The sequence below is a fragment of the Canis lupus genome, chromosome 20 (assembly GCF_011100685.1).
Source record: "Canis lupus familiaris isolate Mischka breed German Shepherd chromosome 20, alternate assembly UU_Cfam_GSD_1.0, whole genome shotgun sequence".
Taxonomy (NCBI): domain Eukaryota; kingdom Metazoa; phylum Chordata; class Mammalia; order Carnivora; family Canidae; genus Canis; species Canis lupus.
This window is the reverse complement of record NC_049241.1, coordinates 4,666,145-4,691,303: the sequence shown is the minus strand read 5'-3', so window position 1 is coordinate 4,691,303 and position 25,159 is coordinate 4,666,145. Positions and strand designations below refer to the sequence as shown.

General features: G+C 53.5%; 1 protein-coding gene across 4 annotated transcripts in view; it reads right to left on the bottom strand.

The window, feature by feature from the left end:
- Positions 1 to 912: 912 nt before the first annotated feature.
- SLC6A6 (solute carrier family 6 member 6) overlaps positions 913 to 25,159 on the bottom strand; it is an 85,031-nt gene continuing 60,784 nt past the window's right edge. For 3 of the 4 annotated variants that reach the window (XM_038565540.1, XM_038565539.1, XM_038565538.1), the window contains 9 exons: positions 23,128 to 23,262; positions 21,800 to 21,903; positions 21,545 to 21,669; positions 17,433 to 17,545; positions 12,845 to 12,982; positions 11,429 to 11,531; positions 10,640 to 10,740; positions 8,003 to 8,173; positions 5,010 to 5,150 (listed from right to left, as the gene is read on the bottom strand). In XM_038565540.1, the coding sequence (XP_038421468.1) occupies positions 5,010 to 5,150; positions 8,003 to 8,173; positions 10,640 to 10,740; positions 11,429 to 11,531; positions 12,845 to 12,982; positions 17,433 to 17,545; positions 21,545 to 21,669; positions 21,800 to 21,903; positions 23,128 to 23,262 (1,131 nt within the window). Of the gene's footprint in view, positions 5,151 to 8,002; positions 8,174 to 10,639; positions 10,741 to 11,428; positions 11,532 to 12,844; positions 12,983 to 17,432; positions 17,546 to 21,544; positions 21,670 to 21,799; positions 21,904 to 23,127; positions 23,263 to 25,159 lie in introns of all 4 variants that reach the window. The other variant, XM_038565537.1, reaches the window with a different exon arrangement.

Genomic DNA, 25,159 nt, shown 5'->3' with positions numbered 1-25,159 from the left:
ACATCGTCTATAATGAGTTACTGAGAGGTGTTTTTTTGGTCTGGGAAGTTGGGGAAAGGACCCAGCAGGCTTCCCTGAACTTGCCTACTCATCAATCTGCCCAAAACATTGACCTGCCCTGTGACCCCAGTGAGGCCAAGCCTCTCTTCCGGCCCATTTCCCCATCTGTAACAGTGGGTTGGGTACATGATTCCCAAGGCAGAGGACATCTATGCCAACCACTTATTTTCTGGGGTCCTGAAGTGTCCCCCACCTTCCGAGGCCCCAGTGTCTGTGGCATGATTTCTATTTGCATCCCTCTAGGACTTGCCTCCTCCCTGCAGCCTGCCCCACTCAGACTTGGCCATCAGAAAGCCCCTGCTTGGGCGTCAGGAAGCAACTACCCCTGGTGCATCACCTCTTGTCAGCCCGAAGCCTTGAAGGGGGTGATGGTTTATTCCAGGTGGGGAGACAGACTGATGTGAGGTCTCCCAGCTGGGTGTGCGGCAGGTGGGCGTCGGTCCCCAGGGTTGGTGGAACCAGCCAGAGTAGACCCAGGAGTCGGAGGACAACTCTTTCACAGACCTGCTGTGTGCCCTTGAGGCATCCCCTCCAGGAGGGGTCTTCCGCCTCAGTGTCTCCGACCCCAGATGGCAATACCACGAGGAAAAACAGCCTCCTCAAAAACAGAACCCACACGTGTTGGATTTTAAAAAGGAAATGTTTATTTTCATGTTATAAGGTGATTACAAACTCCTCTAAAAAAAAGCAAAGATGAATTTAAAATATCGATATACATATTTATCTAAAAAGCAAAAGAGGAAAAGAAGAGCCCTGCGAAATACAGGGATTATATCATAAAACATTTATACACAAAAGCTTGTATACTGCAAGACTGAATTATACACCGAGGATCTTATTCAGATACAAATGTTCCTCCTCAGAAGAGTCTCGTTGGTTGTTGTTTTTTTTTTTTTACAAAAGTTTAAAATATCTTAAAAATATTTTGAAGTCTTAAAAAAAAGTCCTGATGAGCCAGACATATTTCTGGAAGGAGGCAAGACCCACGATCTCAGCTTTCTCTTGTGCTAAATACAGTCACAGTTGCTAGGGATTCGAAAATTAATTGGGGGGAGGGGGGGAGAAACGGAGCCAACATCTCAATTTGAAGCCAAATATATAACAAGATGCTCCATCCCTCAGGGAACTGTCAGAACACGTCTGTAGTGACACCCACAAGAGAACAATGAAACAGCTTCCTATTAAAAACAAGAGCATTCTGAGGGCCAGGCGTTAACAGGGCGGGGGGCGAGGGAAATGCTGTTCTCTGGCTTCCGGGTTACTCACGCCCCTCTCTGAGTTTTGCTCTCGGGATTTTGTTTGGTTGGTGCTTGTTGGATTTTTGCACGGTGCGATTTACGTGGGGCTGCCTGGCACCGGGTCTCGGGGCTGGACGGGACCTCTAGCCGCCTCGAGCTTTCTCTTGCATCCGTCCTGGCCTGTGTCTAGGCTCGAGGGGAAGGCTGGCACCTCTGCCTTGAGCACTGGCTGCCCAGAGCTTTTCCCCTTCCAGAAGGGCAGTGTTGGGGAGAAGCCGGCTGGACCATGGACTGCCGTGCCGTGGCGGCCTGTGGGGGATGCAAGATCACCGTGTGCTAGGCAGAGAGCAGCTTGCTCCCCTCGTGCTTCACCACCTCCTTTAGGGGTGCACTGGGGATCTGGGGTGAGAACGAGAGATACAGAGAGGGGGCTGTGTGCCACCCAGAAATCACCCAAGGCTGCTTCTAGCTGCCTGGGAATGTCCCGCACAGCCTCAGGCTAAATCCTGCCCAAGGACTTCTGCTTCTTTCCACAGCTGGCTTCACTGGGCCTCAGTTTCCTCATATGCAACAGGGATCTCAGTTCCTAGCTCAGAGGGCTACTGGGTGCAGGGCCAGGGTGAAGGGGTGCTGCCTCTCTGGCTGGGCAGAGGGCAGTCGCCTGTCCTACAGAGCCACACCTTTGAGGATGGGGAGGGGGTGAGGGGTGCTTCTCCTCGTCCCTGAATGCTGGGGCACAGAGCGCTTCCTTGTTCATAAAGGCTCGTCTCGGGTCTTCAGGGAGAACACTGGGGAGACGCACTTGCCACTTGCCACACACCCCTCAGAGAACCTGCAACTGGAACTGACTCGGGACAGCCTGGTTCCAGTCCCTGCCCGCTGTGCCCGGTCTGTTCTGCGCTCCGGGCCTCGCAGAAGCCCCCCATTTTCCAAGGGCGCGGACCGGGGAGGCACTGACTGTGCAGGACTGTCCCCTGGAGGGGCCGACACAGCCCATGGCAGGCTCAGAGAAGCATCTCCCTGGGTGAGATTTAGCCTAAGGCCCTTACTCATTTCTGCATCCTCAGAAAGTTCTTTAACCATCTCCCTTACATCCCTCCCAGAGCTGGCCAACTGGGCTAGGTGCGGACACCAGAATTTCTGACCCATTCCCAAGGCAGAGAGTGGGGGGACTGCCTGTTCTCCAGAGACAGGAGGACCAGAGTCATGAGCTCCAATGACAAGTTTCCTTTATGTGGAGACATATCAAAGTCACGCATCATTACACCTTGTACTCACAGAGCCAAGTTCTGCAGACACACAAGGGCCAGGGGAGTAGACAAGAGGGCCCGATTGGAGACAGGTAAACTGGGAGATTGTCAAGAGAGGGGCTCGGGGAAAGTGGCTGACCTTCCTTCCAGGCAGGGCCTGGGGACTTGGTCTGCTTGTGTCTTTGGTCTAGAATTTGGTCTGCGAATCTTATGAGAAGAAGCCTTTCTCAGGCCATTTCCAGAATGTTGCAGTTTACCTACCAACCCCAAATACTGTAGCCTTTTTACCGGAGGGGAGATATTATAGCCTGAGATGACCACAAATGCCCAGGCAGCCACAGCTTACCAAGCACCCCTTGACCCCACACATCACCTGTCCCCAATCGTGGACAGTGGTTAGTTTACTAAGTTCCATGAGACGAAGGAAAACAGATCACATTGCTACTCAGTAAAATTAGGAAAAGACACAACAACAAAATCAACTCAGACACAGCGGCAACCATAAATACATAGAAAAACAGGAACACAGAATTGTTAACGGTTTGGAATAGGACTGGGTATTGTTTGGCAGAGTGTATCCTTTGGAAACAGTGAAATGTGAAATGTGAATGCTTGCCAGAGAGAAGAGGTTCAGGGTTGCCTCCGCCTCTGGGGAGGGGGCACACACCAGAGGCTCCTCCCCTCCCAAATTTGGGGAGAGGGTTCCAGGATTCAGAGAGCCCCCGCTCTCAACACCTGAGCTGGGCTTCACCCTCCGCACCCCACGAGGCAGTCACTGGCGTTTGTGCATGACAATGTTTTGGTTGAGTTGAGACTCTGAACTTGGAAGTGACAGTTTAAATGGCACAGTTTAGGTCCAAATGGGGGCTTGGGTGGAGACGTGTCCGTCTCAGGATTTTAAAGGTGGAGTACCTTCTCTACTTCTTCAGAGAGGAATGCCGCTCTAAATCAGGCTCTTGGCCAAGCCAGTTCTGGGGTGCCAGCCCCCTGAACAATCCTACCTTTCTAGAAAATGCTCCCTCGCCTCCTCTCCTCGGTCCCCACGTGGTGTGCATCCAACACCGGCTACTGCAGGAGTTGTGAAGTCCTGAAGAGCTTCACTATCTCCCAAGCCACCACCAAGGGCTGCTCTTGTGCCCGAATGGGGAGGAGGGCTTGGGAGCGCTTAGCCCGACTCCAAGATTCAGGGAGCCTCCAGAAACACTCTTGGCACTCCCAGCTAGGAGCTGGGGCAGCCCTGGGCGGGGAGCTTGTCAGGAGTTTCCCAGCCTCTGGGAGATGAGGACAGAGCTGAGGATGGAGAGATGAGGAAAGAAAAGCACCCCTCCCTGACACCAGGCCTCTCTGAACGCCTGGGCCCACACCCTTTGGTCCACTGGCTCACCCCTCGTCCCTCACCAGATACATCATGCTTCTCTCCTACACGGAGCTGCAAGACATGTCAGCGGGGAAACGGCCAGAACCTGACACAATAGAATCCCATAAAACACAACAGCCCCATCTGTGCGAGGTTTGGGGCCCTGAGATCCCTGGCTCCTGCTGCGCTGGCCATGGGCGGCAGCCAAGCAGTCCGCCTCCTGAATGTCAGGGTGCCATCCTCACCGGCCCTCCCGGGAGCCCTTGCCGCTCCCTCTGGTGCTGACAACCTGCCTGACAGTCCTTCTGACTATCCACCCTCGATCTCAATGTACCAGGTGGGGTTTTGCTGCTGGTACAACGGTTTCTAGAGAATCGGACTTGCGCTGTACGGCCTCCTCTGTCTGCCTTAAGTCAATCCCTTGATCTCAGAGGTTGATCCATTATTTTGGCATTTCTCTTATTGGCTAAGACAAGTGTCATTGAAGCTTGTGGCCCTCCTTTCTCCAGCCTCTCTGGGTCTGGCCAGCTAGTGGGGCCTCCCCCCACTCCCCCAGCCCCACTATATGCTTCTACTCGAACCAGGCTGAGAAGGTACTACACCCTTAAAATGGGTCTACTGTCCAGGTCAATTCCACCCTGTGTTTTTGGGGGGCAGAACTTTCTGCCAGCTACACAAGCACCGAAGAATTGCTTTTAAAAACGAGATCTATTGCTGGCAAGAAGATCGATTCAAGTGGTAAAACTGTATGACAATCTCTAAATGTATATATAATTATATGTAAAAAAAATACAAAGAAAAATTTACCAAGTTCCCATAAAATACATCTAATTCAATATGAAAGCTCTGCCTCGTCCCGGACATCTGCCGGTGGGTTTTCTTTTTGTACAAAATATCCCCAAATCAAAACAAAATACACATACGCACAATACCACACACACACACACACACACACACACCAACACACACACACACAGAGTAACATTTTCTGTGACAATTAAAAAAAAAAAACAATCCTAGTGCAAATAGAAAGCTCTGTAAACCTGGTCCTATGAGAATCTAATGTTAGTAAACAGCAGGGAAGCGGCCCGTCTGCCCAAGAGCTCACATCATGGTCTCTACTATGATGTGGGTCGGTTTCATGAGAGCCCCGTTCACGGCCAGGCGGGAGCTGTAGGGCGTAGCCCCCTCGCGCTCCACGGCCCAGCGGTTGGGTTCCCTCGGGGTCAGCAGGTACTTGAGTCTCTGGAGAAGGAAGAGGATGGCAGTAGAGAGAAGTCAGGCGGCCTGCCTCCCCGCTCCACCACGACTGTCTACACCCTGAGTCCTGCCAGTGTGCCCTCTGGCCTTTGGCAAACTACCACCCTCTCTGGACCACCCCCCCACCCCCCGTTTCATCCACCGGCAGATGAAGGAATTGAACTAAGGTGCTTGGAAGGTCCCTCTGGGCCTTGAATCAGGGTGGAATCTCTGAGGAGTTTCCCTGGGCAACCCTTGCTTGCAGGGACAGGGGACTCACACCTCCCAGTTCCGACTTCTTTCCTCCCATGGAGCTAAATATGCCTCCTAGTAATTCCCATCCCTCAATTTCTCTGACTTGCAAAGCAGCCCCAGCCGAGTTCATGCAATTTGCATGCCAGAGGCCGGATAACTGTTGTGAGCCTCCCATGGCTCCCACCTTCCCCAAGAAGAAACTCCACCAAACTCCTCAGCCACCTGTAAACTGCATTTCCTGCTTTCTCGCACCCTCCCCACCCATTCCCTCTGCAGGGCTTTTCCCTGCTCAGGGCTCGGAGACCACTGCTCTGCCTGAGCTGCACCTTCCGACAGAGACAAGCCAGAGGCTGGATTGCATGAGAATCACCCCATCACTTTTGGGCAGGGTGAGTTTTGCCCTCTGGGCTGGTTACTGGATCATGGACTTGGTGAGGAAAAGAGTCCTTCCCAGGCATTGGGACTGGGACTCCTCAGGGCTCCCAACTCCCCAGCTCCCCTCCTGCCAAGCATCCATTCTGAGACTTAAGCAGCAAACAGTTGTCAAGAAGAAACCTTCCTACTTAGGCATTTACATTCAACTTAAGTATATTACAATCTTTTTAAAGCTGCTTATTAAAAGCTACACTATTTCACTCAGAAAACCCAGATTCCATCTGCTCTTAAAAACTTGCAAGGCCTGGTAACCCCAGGGCCACATCCCCTCTTGGTAACAATAGGCCAGAGCTGAGTGCATGGCTGTCTGCTACAGCTCTAGATCACCTTCTCCAGGGGCCTCTCAGCCCTGCCCGAGGGCTTCCCTAGCCTGGGTTCCCTGCCTGGTCCTGGGGGACAGTTCCTGGTGGCTGCAGCTAAAGGGCAAAAGATGGAAGTCCAGCAGGAGAGCAGGCTTGGCTCCCTTCCATCACGCTGCCTCTCTGCGCAGATGTGTGCCCAGAAGATTGGGACAAGAGGCAGACAATGCCAGGCGGCCACCCGGGGCTCTAGGCTTGCAAACCTGGCTGGGAGCACAGCCGGGAGACAGGTCGAGGGGTAGGCTCGGGGGACACAGCAAATGGATTGATGGTGGCTCCTATGCCTTCAGAGGAGGGGGCTTTGGTTATCCAACTGGTTTGTAGGTGCAAGTTTGGGTGGAGGCCTCACCCATACCTTCCTCCTTCCCCCCCACAAAACCCCATTCTCATCAAACCTCTGAACTTGGGATGAAACTACTTTAAAATTAAGCTTTGAAGGGACTCGGGTTAGTATTAGGTGTCCCCTCTCTGTGGCTGAAATTGCAGAACAGACATCCAAGACTCTCTGCTGTGCCCCAATTAACCTTTTAGTTTATGGGTGGTAGGTGCATTCTGGAAATTCCCAGGGAGGGTCTGGGTTGGCATGGAGTGTTTGGTAGAGGTGGGGGGTGAATGTGGAGGACTCAGGGCCGTAGCAACCACCCGTCTGTCCCCAGACCCAGTATTTCAGGATTTTAACAAATGATAGGGCCTAGCAGTACTATGGCTGAGCACTGGGGTCCTTCCCTGTGTCCTCTGAGGAATTACAATGGGTCTGATGCTGAGGGAACACCCCAAGGGCCCAAGGGCTGTCCTGGCTGAGATGGACCCCAGCTTCATGGCTTCGTGTTTTGCTCCCGGGCACACCCCGGCCGACTTCCTCTGTCTCGGGAAGGCTGCTCCCTCTCTGCCAGGCCACCCGTCTCCCCCCACCAATACCACCTCCAGGCCTTTCCCCTGCCCACAAGGAAACTGGCCCAGCCCAAGGGGGAGCCAGGGCCCCAGGACATCCTGGCTCCAGATTTTTAAGAGAATAACAATAAAAACAGCCCAGAACAAAACAGTGTAGTCTTGGAGCTGGCCCAAGCCCAAAGGTTAAGGGAGATTCTAAGAAAAGGATTTCTTGGAAAGAGCCCCAGCTCTTGCCACAGCCTGGAATCTGCAGTATTGTTGGGAGAAATTTCTGAGGGGTTGGTGGTGAGGAGGGGGCCTCGGGTGGGAAACTGGCAGGCACAAGACCGGGGCCGCAGATCTGGGGAAGGGGCCACCAGCACGGGTTGGGCTTATCCAAAACTTGGCTTCAGAGTAAGAGAAGGCCTCTGGGTGGAGCTCAGGCTTCCTTCCCGGCTCCTTGTCTCCTGGCGTATGGCTACAGCCCCATGGCTCCCACTGCTCCCAGGATAAGCCCCTAGCTCTGAGCTTGGCATGCAAAACCGCTGTCGCCTGCCCAGCGCCATCGCCCACTCCCCAGAACATGTCATTGCTGCCCAAGGGCTATCACATGTCCTTGCCTGCGAATGCACTGGGCATCACACCCTTCCATTTCTTCTTCCCTGCCTGGTAAATTCCTCCTGCCCACAGCCCTGCTCTCAACGTCACCGCAGAGCCTTCATCCACATGAGTTGTTCTTCGTTCCCATTTCCCCACACGCCTGCCCACCATCTCAACCCCTCCGCGTGGTGGGCAAGGGATCCGGGACCCAGAGAGGGCAGCAGTGTGCCCAAGGTCACCCAGCAAACCTAGGACGGCCAACAGCCAGCAGCTAGCTTTCATCCTCCCGCCTCTCACCCTCCTGCACCCCTCACATCCAGCCTCGGTCTATGTGCTCACCACGAGGAACGGCCCTTCCGTCTGGCAGAGGCGGATGACCATGACCAAGGGGACACACATCATGGAGGACAAGGCCAGACTCCAGCCCAGCCCGATGGCCCAGGTGGGGTACACGTAGACTTTGTTGTAGGTCAGGGGTACGTACTTGACGAGAGAGAAGATAAAACATCCCTGTGGAGAGATAGGGCAGTCAGGGGGGCCCCGCGCATCGGGGGCAGGAAGCTTCAGGAACCAGGGCAGGCGCCACCCCAGGGGCCTCACTCCCTTCTCCACTCTGCTGCCTGAGGAGCTCCCCTGGGCCAACCTGACTGAGTTGCTTCCCGGCTCAGGACCCCTCTGTGGCTTCCCGGTGCCTTCAGGATGCCATCCGAATGCCTCAACCCAGCCAGCAATGTCAGCCAAGAGCTATGCCCCTTCCGCCCTTACTTACCCATCACCCCTGCCTCTACATCTACCCTCCAGCTGCCCAGCTCCCCAGCTACCTGCCCTGGGACCTTTGAACAGGCTGTGTTCTGAATGGACCCCTTACCCTGCATCTCCTTGTCCTAATTTAGTTCTCTTGGTCCTGCCTTCCTTGTCTAGGCCCCACCCAGACTCAGGTGCCCATACTTTTCCTTTCCAGGAAGCATGTGGTTATAATTACTCCTTCAGCACGCACTCCTCCACCCAACTGAGTCAGTGAGGACAGGTGGGGCGTCAGTCTCATTCCCTTATTTCTCTAACACCTGGTGCAGCTCCAGGTGCACCCAGCAGGCGCATAGTAAATTCTAGCTGCACGGATAAAAGTCTTTCCTCCCCTCTCCCACTGCCACCCACCCTTCTCCATCCCGGGGCCTAGCCTCCCAGAACAAGGTGTGGGCTTGGACCTTCTTGCCCACTTGAGTGTCCAGTCCCAAGCCCATGCCAATGGCCAGTGGCCATCAGCGTCCATGAATAGTGGTGTGTGGTGAGCTCTGAGCCCAAAGGCCTGTGCAAAGTCCACATTTCCTCCAGGAAGAGCACATGAGGCTGGCTGGGAGGGCCCAGGACTTCTGCTTCTTGTCAGAATTACATCTTAGTATATAACCAAGGGTTGTCTAAATTGATACACAGTGTAAATATGACTTAAATCTTCAATACCTAATATCTGGGGTTTGACAGGAAGACAAATCTACATAAATCAGAATTAGTGATGGAGGAAGGAAGAGCACGAGGCTGCAGTCGCCTTCCACTACGCATCTAGTGTACGCCTGGCTCTGTTGTGGTTTCCGTCCCTAAGGGTGGAGTGTAGTTCAGACAGGGAGAGGCCCAGAGGACAGCTGCTCGAGGCTCTCCCAGCACAAGGAAGCTTGCTACCTGCCCATTCATATTCCTTTCCACCAGGGTGACCTCATCCTGCCACCTGGGGATGCAGACTACTTCTGATCTATCCAACTCCTCAGGGAGGAAAGGAGGAAGAAACTGACGGTCAGAGTGGTGAGAGGAATTTCTCACAAACCAATGTCAAGTGAGGATGAGGAACAAGAACACAGGCTTTGAACCCAACTAAATTTATCTCCAACAATAACCTGTCAATTGTGGTTACTGGTTGCTAGAGTTCACCAAATTTTGTGGGGAAAATATGCACTTCAGATGAGAAGACCATAGCCATATTCAATGACAGCAGTGACAGCCCAAGGCTGTTGGCGCTACTCACCTCCCACTGCAGAGTCCTTACTTTATGACAGGGTAAACCAGAGTCCCGCAAGATCAGGGACCTGCTTAAGGTCCCACACAGTGACTTAATGGCAGTGCGGGTTTATTCTGGCCTGGGAGCAGGGTCACTGAGGAGAGGATCTGTCCATCTCTCAGCACCTGGTTCCTACATGCAAAGAACATTTCTGCCATTTGCATTCTCCATGCCATGAGCCGAGGACGGCACAACAGATATCTTCCCCTATAGTTAGCTCCAAAACTCACAACTGGTTTCAAACAACAACTGGGGAAGCAGAGGACTTCCCTTTTGCCAGAGCCTCTGAGTGCAAGTTTGAAGTGGGGTGCCTGGGTATATCCTATATTCCAAGATGGCAGGCAAGGGAACCCTGATGGGAAGGGGAACATGGCCCATGACCGCCCTGGGTGGGTACGAAGCTTCCTTGTTCTTGGCAGAGTCCAGAGCATCTCTTTACTGGGACTTTCCCTTTCTGGACACAACCTGCACCTGTCATGAAAACACCACATTTCCCACATCTATGATCTGTCTCCATTTGACATCCCAAAGGCCCCTCAACTTAATCAGTGACCCAAACTGAGCTCACTGAGCTCCAGAAGGGCTTGGACAAAGAGTATGTGCTCTGTTGTGGACTCTCTCAATTTCTCGACGTGCCCTGATACACCTTCCTCTTTCAGAATGCCTTGCCTTTGCACAGGCTGGTTCCTCTGCCAGGGATCCCCTTTCAGTCTTCTCCTCCTGACCAGCTCTTACCTATCCTTCAAAACTCATCTCAAGGTAACTTTTGGGAGCAGCCTGCTGCCCCACCTCCCCCAGACAGAGGCGTCACTGGGCTTGTTAGTTACAGGCCAGCGCTTGGCAGGTGCTGAGTGAAAGATGGTTTGGCAGGTAAGAATGTCAAGCCCCAAGGAGAAAAGGCACCCACAGCCAGGCAGGGCAGGACTCACAACACAGAGAACTGGAGTGACCACGGCCCAGCTGTACTTCATCCAGGGCCCAGGCCGATAGCCAATCATGTCCTCAATACCGTCATAAAGGTTATCGCTGCCTAGGAGAGACAGAGGTAGACAGATGGTGACACTGTGTCCAACACCAGCATCTGAATTGCACTACAGGGGCCTTGGGGGCCTTGAGGGGTCTCTGGGGTCCTGATACTCAACACTATGTAGACCCAAGAGTGGCAAGCATTTATCTGAAATTATTTGAAATTCAAATGTAGCTGGGTATATCCTATATTTTTCAGGCAAACTTAGGCAGACTGTAAATCTGGTAAATCCTGGTGTGGCCAATCCAATGTCTAGAGGGGGTTGAAATGGAGCATGGCTGGATCCCAGAGCAGTAAATCATAGGTGAACCCTGCATAGCCAAATTCCCTATTTGTCAAAACATATAATCACATCCTGCATCTTTGTATTCAACTCAGAATGAATTCCTCTTAGAATTCTCTGTTTCGGGGATACCTGGGTGGCTCAGTGGTTGAGCGTCTGCCTTTGGCTTAGGGTGTGATCCTGGAGACCCAGGATCGAGTCCCACATCGGGCTCCTTGAAGGGGGGAGCCTGCTTTTCCCTCTGCCTGTGTCTCTGCCTTCCTCTCTCTCTGTGTGTGTGTGTCTCTCATGAATAAATAAGATAAAATCTTAAAAAAAAAAAAAAAAAGAATTCTGTTTCGGAAGCTTCTAAAATACACAGACCCAACGCAGAGACTTGAGAAAGGATATGCAACAATCCGTACTCACCATATATCCAGGCAATAACAAAACATTCAAAGAATGCAACCCACAAAAGGCATACACCGCTAGCTGCATAGTAGTCAAAGAGTTGAAACACATACATGCCACCCTGTGAAGAGGAAAAACCAAAGAAGGTTGATTTGCTATATGGTACTCAATGCCCTAAATACATAAAGAGCTTTGGCATATCCTTAAGAGATATAAAACCCAAGAGAAAAATGGGCACAGACTATGATGACCTGTGTAAAAAGATGCTCAACTTCATGTTCGACAAATATAATTAAAAACATACATGCTCAGGGGTGCCTGCCTGGCTCAGTCAGCAGAGCGTGTGACTCCTGATCTCAAGGTTTTAAGTTCAAGCCCCACACTGGGTGTAGAGATTGCTTAAGAAAATAAAATCTTTAAAACACATACACATACAGAAAAATGAAAGCACAACATGTTTTCCTTAGCAAAATGATGGGTTTCCTGAAGCCAGTTTCCAAAGGAGGTGCTGAAAACTAACTGTGGCCAGCAGAGACTACTCCAGTGATATCCAGCTGCTCAGGGTGGACCTGTGATCTGCCTTTGGTGGGTGCGTGCACATGTTTCTTAAAGACACTTCTAGAGAAACATTTATTTGTATTTCCAGTAGGAAAAAGTGGTGAAACCCAAATTGCGTTTGGGGGCAAATGCAGCAATTTGCTGGAGAATGTGGGGAGGTAGATGGGAAGGGGTGCATGAGACGGCAGGCCCTAGGCCTATGCCAGGCTTACAGACTTGTTATTTAGCACAAGATTCTCTTTCTTCTCTGGCCTGCCTCTTCGTAGACAGTGGATCCACTGTCGCCTTAGACACCCTGTGCTTCCTTCCTTTCTGTATCTTTTTTCCCATTTAGATGGGTCCTCCTCAAGCCCCCTGCCCACCCTCTGAACAGCGCACACTCCCTGTCAACCAGACAGGCCCAGTACTGCCTGCAGTATTCACCAGGAGGTCCACATTTACCCTCTGGAACGTGTCCACCTCCCCTCCAGGCCCGGGAAGGGCCGGTGCACATGTTTTCATGGGTGAAAAGAGCTGCTATTAAAAACGATTTCAGCTGAAGCACCTCTTCCCCAGGCTTCCTGGGATGAGGGAGGGACAGAGAGGGGGGGGGGGGGGGGGAGAGGAGAGACTGGTGTTGCCATGGTAACAGGAGAAAGGGTTGGGGAGTTTGGGTCAGCTGGGTCCCGACCTGCCTCCTGCTGCCCAGGATGTAGGTCACTTCCCCTGGGCAGGGCGGGACCCTGAACTGGATGGGGCCCTATGGCTGGGCCTGGGGCTGGTCTGGTGGCAGGAGAGGGTGGCACAGCCCTGAACTAACTGGTCTTTGAAGCCTGTGTAGGTCACCAAGGGCCCTGCAAGAGGAAGTCCCCCCTGCCGGGCGAGAAAGCCACCTACCTCCGTCACCATCGACAGACCCAGCAAGTAGCTGATGCTACACATGAAGGCGATGAAGATTTCCCGACGGAAACCCTTCCTTAGGAAGGATGGGTAAAGATCGACCAAGGACGTGACCTGTCCTTCGACTTCAACAAACTGCGGAGGAGAAGACAGTGGTTGAGCCCTGGATGCCCAGCACCTCCTCTCCACTCAGATGGGAGAGCCCCAGTATGCCCAGGGTAGCCTGGGGGAGGGGGTCAAGTTTGTCCAAACGTATGAACCTGGTCTCATGGGCTCTGCCCAGGGAGTCCCACCTGCTGCTTAAGCCACAATGGGTCAGGCACAGACATCCTACACATCCGTGTCTTGGCTTAGCTCTTCTGGATGCCTTTCCCTCATCATTCAAGACTCAGTTCAAGAATGACCACTTCTCTGAAGCCAGTGCTGACCTCCCGCCTTAGCCCGCTTGCTGGCACATGTGTTGGCACCAACACCTCCCCCATTTCGATCTTGGTCCTTTCTGACACTGAGGGAGGGGCCCTCCCTGCCCCATTTCTAGTCTCGAGTTCCCAGCTGGGCCAGGCACATGTGGCTGCCCAACAGACATATGAAGAATGTGGGGTGGGTGGGTAACTCAGGGTAAGCCTGAGCCCCACTTTCTCCAATAGATTCACACAATGGTTTTGGTTCTGTGGGAATCACGGATCTTGAAAGAATCCTACACACCCAAGTGCCCACATGCCTGCACCCATTCTGGGCTCCCAAAGATAAAGAAGACCACCTGGAGAGGCCCCTCCTTGGGTAACATGCTAGGATGATTCTCAGTCTTTCTAAATCTTCCCATCTTTGCAACCAACAATGTGACTTGGAGCCTGAGCCAAATCATTACACAGTGGGCTGCCTCTGTTTTAAATGGCAGCATAAAACTCTGTCCTGTAGACAGGTATCATCATGGGTCTGACCAGTGCCCGATGGATGGGCTCCACCCTTCTGTGGCTACTGACCTGGGCAAGGGCTCTTCCTCTACCTCGGTCTTTGCTGCCTATGTATCCAGAGCACAACCCAGAAATGAAGCTTCAGGGTTGAAGGGTACGTAGAAGCATTTTACATTTGGTGGCTACAGCCCAAATCCTCTGCCAACCAACACCCCCTCCAAGGCCTGTCTGTCTGATTGCTTTAAAAGTTGAAGAGCTGGGATCCCTGGGTGGCTCAGTGGTGTGGTGCCTGCCCAGGGTGTGATCCTGGGGTCCCGGGATCAAGTCCCACATCAGGCTCCCTGCAGAGTCTGCTTCTCCCTCTCCCAGTGTCTCTTGTGAATAAATAAATAAAATCTTAAAAAAAAAAAAAAAGTTAAAGAGCTAAAACCTTGACCCTTCTGTTCTTTGATCCGCGAGAGGCATTTGGGAAGGATGTTTCCCCAGCCTTCCTACAAGAAAAGTCTAACCAGTTACTCCTTTGGGATGCATCACAGGAGGATCAAGGAATACAAACAAGGAGCAAAATCCTTTCATGGCTGGAAGGGTCTGGAAAAATGATTCTTTGTTGCCAGGAATTCAGAGAAAAGATGAGCAAGAGTCTTTTGAAAGGGGCCCAAAGAGAAGTGGCTGATGTTTTGACCTCTGGTTGATGTGTTAGCCAACCGGGTTTTGACCCTAAATTGCCACTGAATTACAGCAAACCAGCTCAAACATCAATCTTCAAAAGGAATGGAGGAACAAAAGTTCTTTCCTTTTTGAGATGGGGAAATTAAAGACAGGAAGGTGCAGCTTCATTGAGAGTCAGGGTGAACACTGATACAAGCTCCTCATTTCCAAGCATCCTACATTTCTGGAGAACCGCATCCCCACCCCTCAGCCCTGCTCCCCCCTGCCTCTTCGGGTCCCCCTCACTTCACAGCTTGTGTAACCCTGATTTCTTCAAGTATCAGTTTTCTCCCCGGTGCAACGGGGGCATCTTGCCTACTCTCAGCAGGGCTGTTGAGCAAGATCTGAAATCACGACAATAAACCTGGCAATTGCATGAGTCCTGTGGACCCATGGTGGGGGGCTGAGTTAGCCCCAGGGAGATGGGGACCAGTTTTCTCCTCCTCTCGTGCTGCTGGTTCTCTCGTGCTAGCGTCTGGCTCCACGTGGATGACATCCCTACTCCATCTCACCAAGAAATACAGAGTGGTACAATGGATCCAAGCCAGGCTTCTCCCACCAGACGCTAGGGATACTGGGAGGGTGTTTCCTTACGTGCAAGGGTCACACTCCATTAGCGAGAGGCCTCTGCCTGAGGGTGGCTGTGCATCTCTGCACTTCCATGGGAGGAGGGTGTTCAGGGGGATCTCCAGGGTTAAGGTGGAGACTCAGTGGAGCCCTTATCTCCCTCAGTTTTCTGGGCTCTACATAGGGCAACAGTTGGGAGTAGGCCCAGCTATAGGGAGGCTACAGATTAAGGAGCTGACATATGGAAAACAAATAAACAAACAAACAAACAAACAAAAACCCAAGATGGGGAAAGGGGGCAATGGGGAGTTGTGCTTAAAAGGGACAGAGCTTCCGTTTGGGAAGTTCTGAGGATGGAAGGTGGTGATCGTTGCACAACAGTGTGAGTATACTTAACACCACTGAACTGCATGCTTAAAAATGGTTAAGATTGTCCGTTTTAGGTTATGTGCCTTCTTCCACACACGGGTACATCAAAAGCCCGGCATGAAGCCTTGCCCCCAGGAACAGCTTGCGTGCCACTACTGACGGGATCACAGCGTGGGCAGTGCGTGAGGCAGTCACAGGCATCTGCAAAACCTTCCCCTATGTCCCCGCGTTCCCAAAGCAAATGGATGCAAAGGAGGGATTCCAATCTATGCCATCAGACTCCTAAGACATCATGCCCTAGCTCCTCGGGTTCAAATCTCCGTCATGCCTGTCCCTGGTATATCAATTAGGCAGGTCTTTTAAGGGCTCTGAACCTTGCATTTCATGTTCTGAGCTCTCTCTGAGGCTGGCTTTGAGAGCTCCCCACGATTCCCCGAGCCTGTTGGCCGCTGTGAGGCCTAGCTCAGAGGTGCCTAGCCCTGGCCAGGCCCCACCTGCCTCCCAGGGAGAAAACCTAATGAATAAACCACCTCTGCTCACTCAGGAAGCAGCTTCCACAGCCCAAGAGGCCCACTTTGGGTCCATGGGGATGTCATGCTTTGTCATTTATTAACCTCTCTCTGTTTTTGTTTTTTGCTTTCACTTAGAGCTTTGGAAGAAGTTATAAAAGCCATTTGCTTGGGGCCTCCGAAGGCCAAACTCATTAACGAGGGATGATTAATGGAGTCCTCTTGCTATTTATACAGCTCAAGCCCACCAACAACTGCACAAGTATTTTGTTTTCAGGCTCCCAAATGTTTCCACTCTGTCTTCTCTGCTAATCCTGGTCCTCTTCCTGCCAAATCCTTTGCTCTGTTCTTGACCTTGCTGGCAGACTGCCTCCTCTCCTCTGCCTGACCTTCTAAGACGTTCCTCCTACCTGGTTCTGAGTCCACAGGGACCCACCTTGGGCACTGGTTTGGAGGCTGCTGCCCACGGGTGGGTGGTGAAGCCCCCTCCTGATTGGCAGCAGGCCTCACCTTTCACAGGGCCCCCGCTCACCAAAGATTTCCCATGAGGCAGCCAGAGACCCAGACCACACAGGAGACTGCAAAATGCCTGCCTTTCAGATGCGGGCCCCTGGGTGGTACTGCCTGTAGGGTTCTGGTCCATGGATACCACCAGCCCGCCCTGCACACCCTAACTCCCCAGTCCTGGAGTCATGCCTGTGCTCTAAACTGTCATCTTGAGACAAGCACCACTTGCAGCTCTGTATCAGGCACTGTGCCTCGTACTTCATCCAAGGCAACAGAGGTATAGTCACACCTATTGACCAGATGAGAAAACAGTCTCAGAGAGGACAGGAAATGTGCCCAATGTGCCCAATGTCCCAGAGCAGCAGGGGGCTTGGAACCGTTACTCCAAAGCCAGACTCGGGCTCTGGTTGAGTCACTGACCTACCCATGGAGGGATGGGACATAGGATGAAGCAGTGCAGGGAAACAGCGTTGGTATAGATGGAGTCCTGCCTCGCGGGGGCAGAAGCCAGGATGGCCAGAGGACAGAGTGGGTCTGAGCGAGGCTCCCCAGAGCTTGGCTGTGCACCAAGCACGGAAGAATCACAGTTTTTCACTTTGTGAGAAACAACCCCAGTGCTCCAGGAATCACAGAACACCAGCTGTGGTTTAGGACAACCAGTGACGGCTTGGGCCGTGACTGCTGGTCTCCTCCCCACACTGCCTGTCTGCGTGACCCCCCATGGGAACACATCATCACCACTTGGTCTTGTCCTACCTCCCGGCTAGGGCTTTGTGTTAACCACACCCCCCAGCGGTCAGTTTCCCCTTGCTGGGGTGGAAGACTCAGTGTCCTCCCCCTGCTGCCCTCAGGCCTCTTCCTGCCTCCCACCCCCACCCCGGGGTCCTAGAGGACACCTTGATGGCTGAAGACGGTGCCAGTCTGATGTGAGGGTGGGAAGGGGGCTCCCTCAGAACCACATACCCCAGGGGCAAGCCCTCCACAGGGCGCCCCCTCTCCATCTGTACGTACCTGGCTATCCAGTCCAAGCAAGAGAAGCATAATAAAAAAGAGAATGGACCAAAACGTGGGCAGCGGCATCATGGTCACAGCTTTTGGGTAGGCAATGAAGGCCAGGCCAGGCCCTAAAGGGAAGAGAAAATGGGGAGGGGCAGAGGGGGAGGCACATCAGCGACCCAGCCCCCCCAGAGCCCCGGAGCTCACACAAAGACACTCGGGACTGAGATGGTGTCCCAAACCCCAAATGCAGGGAGGAACCAGGTGTGAATCCCTGCCTGGGGGAAGAGCCCAGGCCTGCCTCCCTTTCGGATGGGGCGCACTGGGGCTCGGGTGGGGCCCCGTTTTAGCATCTGTCTCCTATGCAGCAGCACAAGTGGCCTCATGGAACCCGGCGGACACCCGTCATTCAGGGCAGGAAGCGGGACTGAGCCTGGGGCTCCGTCTGCCTGCTTGGAAAAGGAGGGTTCCCCCCTCACCCCAAACCAGAGCAACCACGCCAACGTTTGCTGGAAGGAAGCGAAGGGGGAGAGATCTGGTTATCTGACTACCGAAGCCCCGTTTGCAAAGAAAAGGTTTTGACTTTTGAATTAAAGGACTGAAACAGTGTGAAAGAGTACAGAACCATGCCCTACAGGGCTAACGTCTCTTCGGGGTGCATCTGCGCACCCCACCTGAGCGATGCCAGAGCCAAGGCCCAAAGCTGAAGGGAAGTGTGCTCGGGGCAAGGGCCCGGGCTCGGGAGACCATCCACCATCTCGTCCGCACGTGCCCATGTAGGACCTCAGTGTCCCCCCCCCGAGAAGCGAGGGGCAGGATCCCGGAAACGCCTCCCAAGGTGCCGTCGCGTGCTCAGATTCTCAGATGCTGAGACCACGACCCTCAGAGAGGGGACCCTGACGGAATCTGGAGGCAGGGTGCGGGAGGCAGGAGCCCCGCCAGCTCAGGGCGCACCTTTCTGACTGGAAACATCCCAGGGACCAAAGGAAAAGGCCTCTCATCTCCAGCAGGCCTGAGGGGAGAGGCCAAGGGGAGGAATGGTACTGAGGCCTCTGGGAAGCCTCAAAAAGCAGGAAACAGCAAAAGAGAGGAGGCCTGAAAGGGCCCTGGGCTGAAAAAATAAAGTAAAAAATCCACAACTTAGAGACGCCTGGGTGGCTCAGCGGTTGAGCGTCTGCCTTCAGCTCAGGGCGTGATCCCGGGGTCCTGGGATCGAGTCCCACATCGGGCTCTCCACAGGGAGCCTGCTTCTCCCTCTGCCTGTGTCTCTCATGAATAAGTAAATAAGATCTTTAAAAAAAAGTCCACAACTTAAATAATTTAAAAAATTTTTAAAAAGGTCAAGACACATGAAGACAAAAAATGGCTAGAGGGCAGGATATTTGGAACAGATTATCAGAAACCAAAGGACTGGCTTGAGAGCGGAAAAACAAAACAAAACAAACAAAAACAACTTTAAAATAAATTGGAGCCAGAAACCACACCGTGGGGTGTTAACCACAAGCGTGGCAGGCAGAGGCGGGTCCCTCTCCCCGGCAGAGTCTACCCCACCGAGGAAAACTCGACCACCACCTGGAGGCCCCAGGCGACGCTGTAGAAACCCCACAACAGGTGGAGGAAGGGGCGCTCGCAGCGACCCCAGAGTCCAAGTTGGAACAGAAGCCGCGGGGGCACCTGGGCCGGGGACCCTGGGGGCCCCCAGGCGGCAGCTCTGGCCCGACTGGTGGGCATCACTACGTGGGGATTCCAGTCCAGCCGACTGCGAGACAGATGTAAAATGGGGCCCCCCCGCCCCCCCACCTGCCGCCCCCACCCCCGCCCCCCGGGGCCTGGTGGAGGTTCTCAACGCGCTCGTTTCTGTATTTCAGTTTTGCCTTTGTCAAGCCAGCCTCTGGGAGAGGGTCTGAGCATCTTGCTCTAAAAGCGCCCGGTGAACTAGAGAGAGAGAAGTCCATGTGAAGGAACGCAGCCGCTCCGCACCGAGGCAGGCCTCCCCGGGCGCAGAACGCGCCCCTGCCGCGCCGCGTGCACTCCGATCGCCAAATAATGATGGGATTCAAATGCACTTCGCTCAATATGGTGCTTGTTAAAAGCTTATTAGAGAAATAATCATCCTTGAAGTGTCAGCTGTTCAGACATCACCGTGGGGAATAAACGACAAGGTCTTTGAAGGGGACAGGAGGAAGAAAACAACTTAGGGTGATGATATATACATATATAAAAACACCTAGTTGTCCACGGAGAAAGATTTTATATATCAAGATATATATGTGTGTATATACACACACACACACATATATATATATACACACACATATATATATCCCACCACCAAATTCACTCCATGCTCCTGGCAATCACAACTGGTTTGTAAGCCCTCGACTGGAAAAAAAACAAAAACAAAGGCAAACACTCCAGAAGAGCTGCAAATTGTCTGTCTCCCCTCATCACTGGAATTGTCATGCTCCCAAGTGGGTGTGGATCTTTCTGGAATTACTTTGTGCCCTCACTCTCTGGCCTGCCTCTGGGGTAGGAAAGCTCTGTTTGATGGTCTGGTCTGGGACGACTGGGGACAGGGGAGAGATGCGTGGGGTGGACCTGTGGGCTTGCCACACTTGTCCTACGACACAGTGGGTGTGAGGGTAGCAGAGGACATCTTTGTCAAGTGAGGAGGAAAGCAAGGCCCACGGGCTCTGAGGTCAGAGAAGGTCAGAGGAGCTCAGATACGTTCTCACGCGGGGAGGACCAGAGTTGCCACGTGTGTCCAGGGTGGGTGGGGAGGCAGGAGGCGGGGGATGGCCACCTGTCAGAGGGGCCTGTCCAGGAGGGGGAGAGCGCCCTGTCCAGGAGACCCCGGCTCGGATCCTGACCATCCTGAGCAAGGCCCTTGCTCTAAAGCCACTGGTCTCCTCATCTGCAGAACAGATGTCCAAATGCACAATGCTGAGGTTCCCCTGACCCCCAACGCTACGGTTCTGTGGCTGAGGAACCAGGACACCGTCCAGTATCCCCCAAGGACAAGGGCGATGCCATGGCCAGGGCTCCAGCTATGCCTGACTCTGGTCCGTGGTGGTCCCTGGGGCTAGGACATTGGGCTCTCCTCTGGGCCTGAGAGAAGCCTCAGCCCAGGACCTTTGCCTGCCTCCACGTGGCCCGGGGAGGTCGAGAGAAATCAGAAGGTCGGATGCAGCAGAGGTTGTGTACAAAATAACCAAACCTTTCAGGCAGCTGATGACCACCCAACCAAGTGAATGGGTAGGATAGGAGTGAGGTGGAGAAGGTACAAAGGTGGAATTTGGGGATGCTGGGAGTCTATGGTTCTTGTTCCCATCTCCAAGCCACTGATAACTACAATTTCAGGGACTTAGAACATCCAGGGGCAAGTCCTAGAAAACTGTGGTTCCGAGGATCTAGGATTCTAGCAACTGCAGACCTCATTGTTTTCAGGTTCCAGAGCCAACTCGCTGGAGATCCAGGATCCCAGCCTAGGATCCCAGGCTTTGCAGAGTCCGTGATGCTAAGACTCTTTGCTCTACTGGCAGAAGGAGCACCCCACCAACAGGGCCCACACCCTGTCCTTCCACCTACCCCCACCTGGATCTGTGGCATGTCCACTGTCTCTCCCCTACCCGCTGCCTACGGTGGTGCCTGACACAGGGCAGACTCCATTAATCAATAACATCGGTGGAATGAATGAAATGAGTTTGCTAGAGGGAGCGCGCTGGGAGCAAAGTGCAAAATACAGAAACCAAAGCTGAGAAGGTGGTGATGGAATGCCGACTGGTGGCTGGCTTGGGCCTGAGTTAGGAAAGCGGTTTCTGTTGCTGAAACCAGGAGTTTGCTGGGGAAGGAGAGGGAGGGAAGACCGCACAAGTTGCTAAAATATAGTCCCCAACCTAACCAACCCCCGTATTTCTGCTGCCCCTTGGGCCAAATTGCAATGAAAGTGCTTAAATTTTAGCTTTCGTACTCTTTGATCTTGGGGGACATCTTGGTGGGGGGGGTCCGTTTCCGAAACCAGGCTCGTCCCCCCCCAAAGGCCCCTGGGGTCTGGCTTCATGCCTGCGGTACTCGGCTTACACACTAGGTGGCAGTGCCCACCACCACTGCCACCAATACCACCATACCTGACTCAGCCACATCAGCAATGTCCACCCCTTGCTCTTGTGCCATGAAGCCCAGGATGGAAAAAATTGCGAAGCCAGACACAAAACTGGTACCACTGTTCAGGCATCCCAGCAGCATACAGTCCCTAAGTTACACATATGTCAGGGAGCAAGTTAATTCACAACACAAGGAAGCCACGCTCCCTACTTCTTCTCTTTTTTTCTTTAAACATCATCATTTCTAAGGTCCACCAGGCCCGCTGGCGCAACACTTGCCTGTACGAGTTGTACTTGTATTTGTTGTAGCTCCCCAGAGAGGTCATGGCCCCCAGGCAGATGGCATAGGAGAAGAATATTTGGGTCCCAGCATCAATCCAGACCTAGGGGGGTTTGGGTGGGGGTGGCAGGGAGAGAAAGAAGGGGCCGTTAGAGCCAGCTTCCTGGAGGAGACAGGGGTGGGGGGTTCCTGGCCACCTGAAGGACTGCACCTCCAAATGTGCAAATTCTCGACTGCAATGAGAGCCTTTGTGCTGGAATTCAAGGTGTCTTTCAAGGTAATACTGAGCTGCAAGGAAAGTCGAAGAAACCCCCAGTCACTCAGCATCAGGATTAAGAGGAAGGACTTACGAAGCAGACGGAACTAAATTCCAACCATTTAATGATTGTGAGCGATAGGACTCCCGCCCAGAGCCTCCGTTGTCACGTCTGTAGAATGGGCTCCACCGCCCTGCCCCACAGCGCTATTACGCAGGTTCTAAAGACTTAGGCCGGTGCAGACACACACGTGGTAAGACTGTTAAGCCAGGGCTGCTATCATTACTGTAATTGCTATTGTCTGGGGGCCCTCGAGTTGGAACGGGGAGGAATTTCCCCAACGGATTATGCAGGCAAAGCTGCTCTCCGGAACCTTCACCCAGCAGCTCCTGATGGCCACAGAGCTGCCCTCCCAGCTGTCCTCTGATGTTGGCTAAGCCCTTCCCCCCACCCCCACCACATCCTGCCTGGGGCAAAAGGGCAGTGGGAAAGAGAACTAGAGCAGAAGGCAACCTGAAGGCTGAGGATCCTTTGGACAAAAGGTCCTCAAATGGGGCCAATTAAACACCACGGGGTGGGGTGGGGGGTCTCCAACCTCCTGTGGTCACGTGGCCGAGAGCCAGGAGGTGGGCATTCAGTGTCTGCCCCTCGACCTTGCAAGAGCTCATCCCCAGCTCTGAATCCCACTGCGGCCGAGGAAGCCAGCAGCGCTCGGGGGCCAGCTCTCCCGCCCCCACGATGCGGCCCTCTCGAGCCCTGTGGGCAGAGGCCGGGCCTCGGAGGAGCCTAGCTCATGAGACTTCTCCCCCCTTACCTGGCACAGTGCCTGAAGAAGACTATAACTGGCTGGCCTCAGCAGTCTGCGACACGAAAAGACACACACACAGCTGGAAAGGCCCACGAGCACGGAGGATAACCTGCCACAGCCCAGTGGAGAAGCACTGGGGGCCGGGGGCCCACCTGGATTTGTGTACCAAGGAACCGAAGAAACCGTGCGGTCGGCTTCCCTTCCCCTGCACCCTGCCCTGCCTGCCCTGGGTTTGGGGGGGGGACGGGCCGCCCTGCAGTACCTGCGGGTCCTCGAGGCGGCTGATGTCGGGGTACAGATAAAACTTGATGCCTGCGCCAGCACCGGGCAGTGTCAGTCCACGGACCAGCAGCACCAGGAGCATAGCGAACGGGAAAGTGGCCGTGAAGTAGACAACCTGTGAGGGGTGACAGTGATTCAGGGGGGGCCCATGGCATCAACAGCTGCTGTCAAATTCAAGTGCTCTCCCTGAGGCCAGGGATCTGGAGCCGAGCTCGCTGTTTCACTTGCTGTGTGACCTTGCATATGTTGCTTGACCCCTCTGGGCCTCGCTTGCTCCCCCTGTGACATGGGTGTAATACTGGTACCTACCTCACAGATTCACTGAGATTCAACGCAAACAATCCTAGAGATGTGTACTGAGTATCTAGACCCTGGAAATACAGTGGTGGACAAGACAGAAAACAAACCCCTGCCCTCGTGGAACAGATATTCCTGTGAGTGAAGGAAAATGCAAAATAAGAGTATAAACTTTCAAGTGTATGCGTACAAGGCTTAGCCCAGTGCTTGGTATGTGCCAGTACATATTAGCTAACAACTCTTAATATGACTCTTAGGGTGAAGAATCTGTTAGGTGTGGGTTCAAATCCCAGCTCTGTCCCCTCGCTTGCTGTGTGACCCTGGGCACGATGCTTAACCTCTCTGGGCCTGTTTCCTTCTGTGCAGATGGAAACAACAGTAATAGAAGACCTCCATCAAGAGGTGAGGCGAGGATTCAATGAGACCATCAAAACAGTGCCCGCCACGTAGGTGCTCAAGAAGTGGGGCCCGTTGTAGACACGGATTTTGCAGGAAGCACAGAGGAACTCCTGGGAGGGAATGAAGCCTCTGGAAGTCCCTTGGCCAGGAGACAGGGAAGGCCCCCCACTTCCTTGGGGTTGTGGGAGGCCCGCAGCCTTCCCTGGATCACACGGCACATCCCAGGCAGCCCAAGGTCAATTGGAGGTGGAGACCAGAGATGAGCCAGGCTGGCTGTTCCATCACCAAAGGTCTGCCCTAATTTCCTCTCCTGTCCCCAAAGCGCTGGTCTCCAAACATCCTGTGCCCTCAGTTCTCTTGGATGGATTTTCCCCTATCTTTGCCTTCAACATGAGGCGTTTCCAGGCAGGGTTCTTGCCTGGGAGGAGCTCAAAGGTGCGCGGTTCTGGATGGACGGTGAGATCCTGGTATTTCCGACAGGGCACTGGATGATCGAGGGCTCCCAGGCACAAGCCCACTCGATGCTCACCACATCCCGCAGATGGGCATGCTGGCCACGGTGTTGAGACAGGAGGAACGGAAGCTCAGCGGAGCTCGAAGACTTGCTGAGGTCATCTACACCCAGGGCCCCGGAAGCTTAAGACCACCTTGCTCTGAGCAAAGGCATGAGGTAGTTTACTTGGCCACGGCAGCACATACAGAAAGTTCCTGTTAACCACCTAAAATGCTCAGCCTGGGTCGCAGAGCTGTTGATTCCCTCATCAGGGCCTTGGAGCCTGAGGGACCAGAAAGGAACGACTACACGGCCAATGTACCCATTTTACAGGTCAGGAAACGGACATCCAGAGAACAGGATGAATGTGTCCGTGGTGCTGGGAGGTGGGGGCAGTGCCAGCTTACTGCAGGGCACTTCTAGGGCCTGGGCAGGCATCAGACATCGATGGAGGGTCTGAACCCCACCTCTCTGGCACAGGAACCTAGCTGGAGCACAATTCCTGGACAGAAACAACTAGGAAGGGCCTTTGGAAAAGGGCAAGATGTAAGCTCTCAGGGCCTGCCTGGCTCAGCTGCCCTCAGCCAGTACCACCAACCAGCATTTATTGAGTGCTTACTGTATGCTGGGCACTATTCCCAGTGCAGTAACTTCTATGCTTAGTCCTGCCCTGACCCTTTGAGGCAGGCTGCGTTACGATCCTCATCTTAAAGGTGAGGAACCCGAAGCCCGGAGAGTCTGCTGCCTGCCCACAGGTCACACAGCCCGTAGGTGCCTCAGAGCCTGCCTCCAGAGGACAACGGCAGAGCAATAAAAAGCCCCT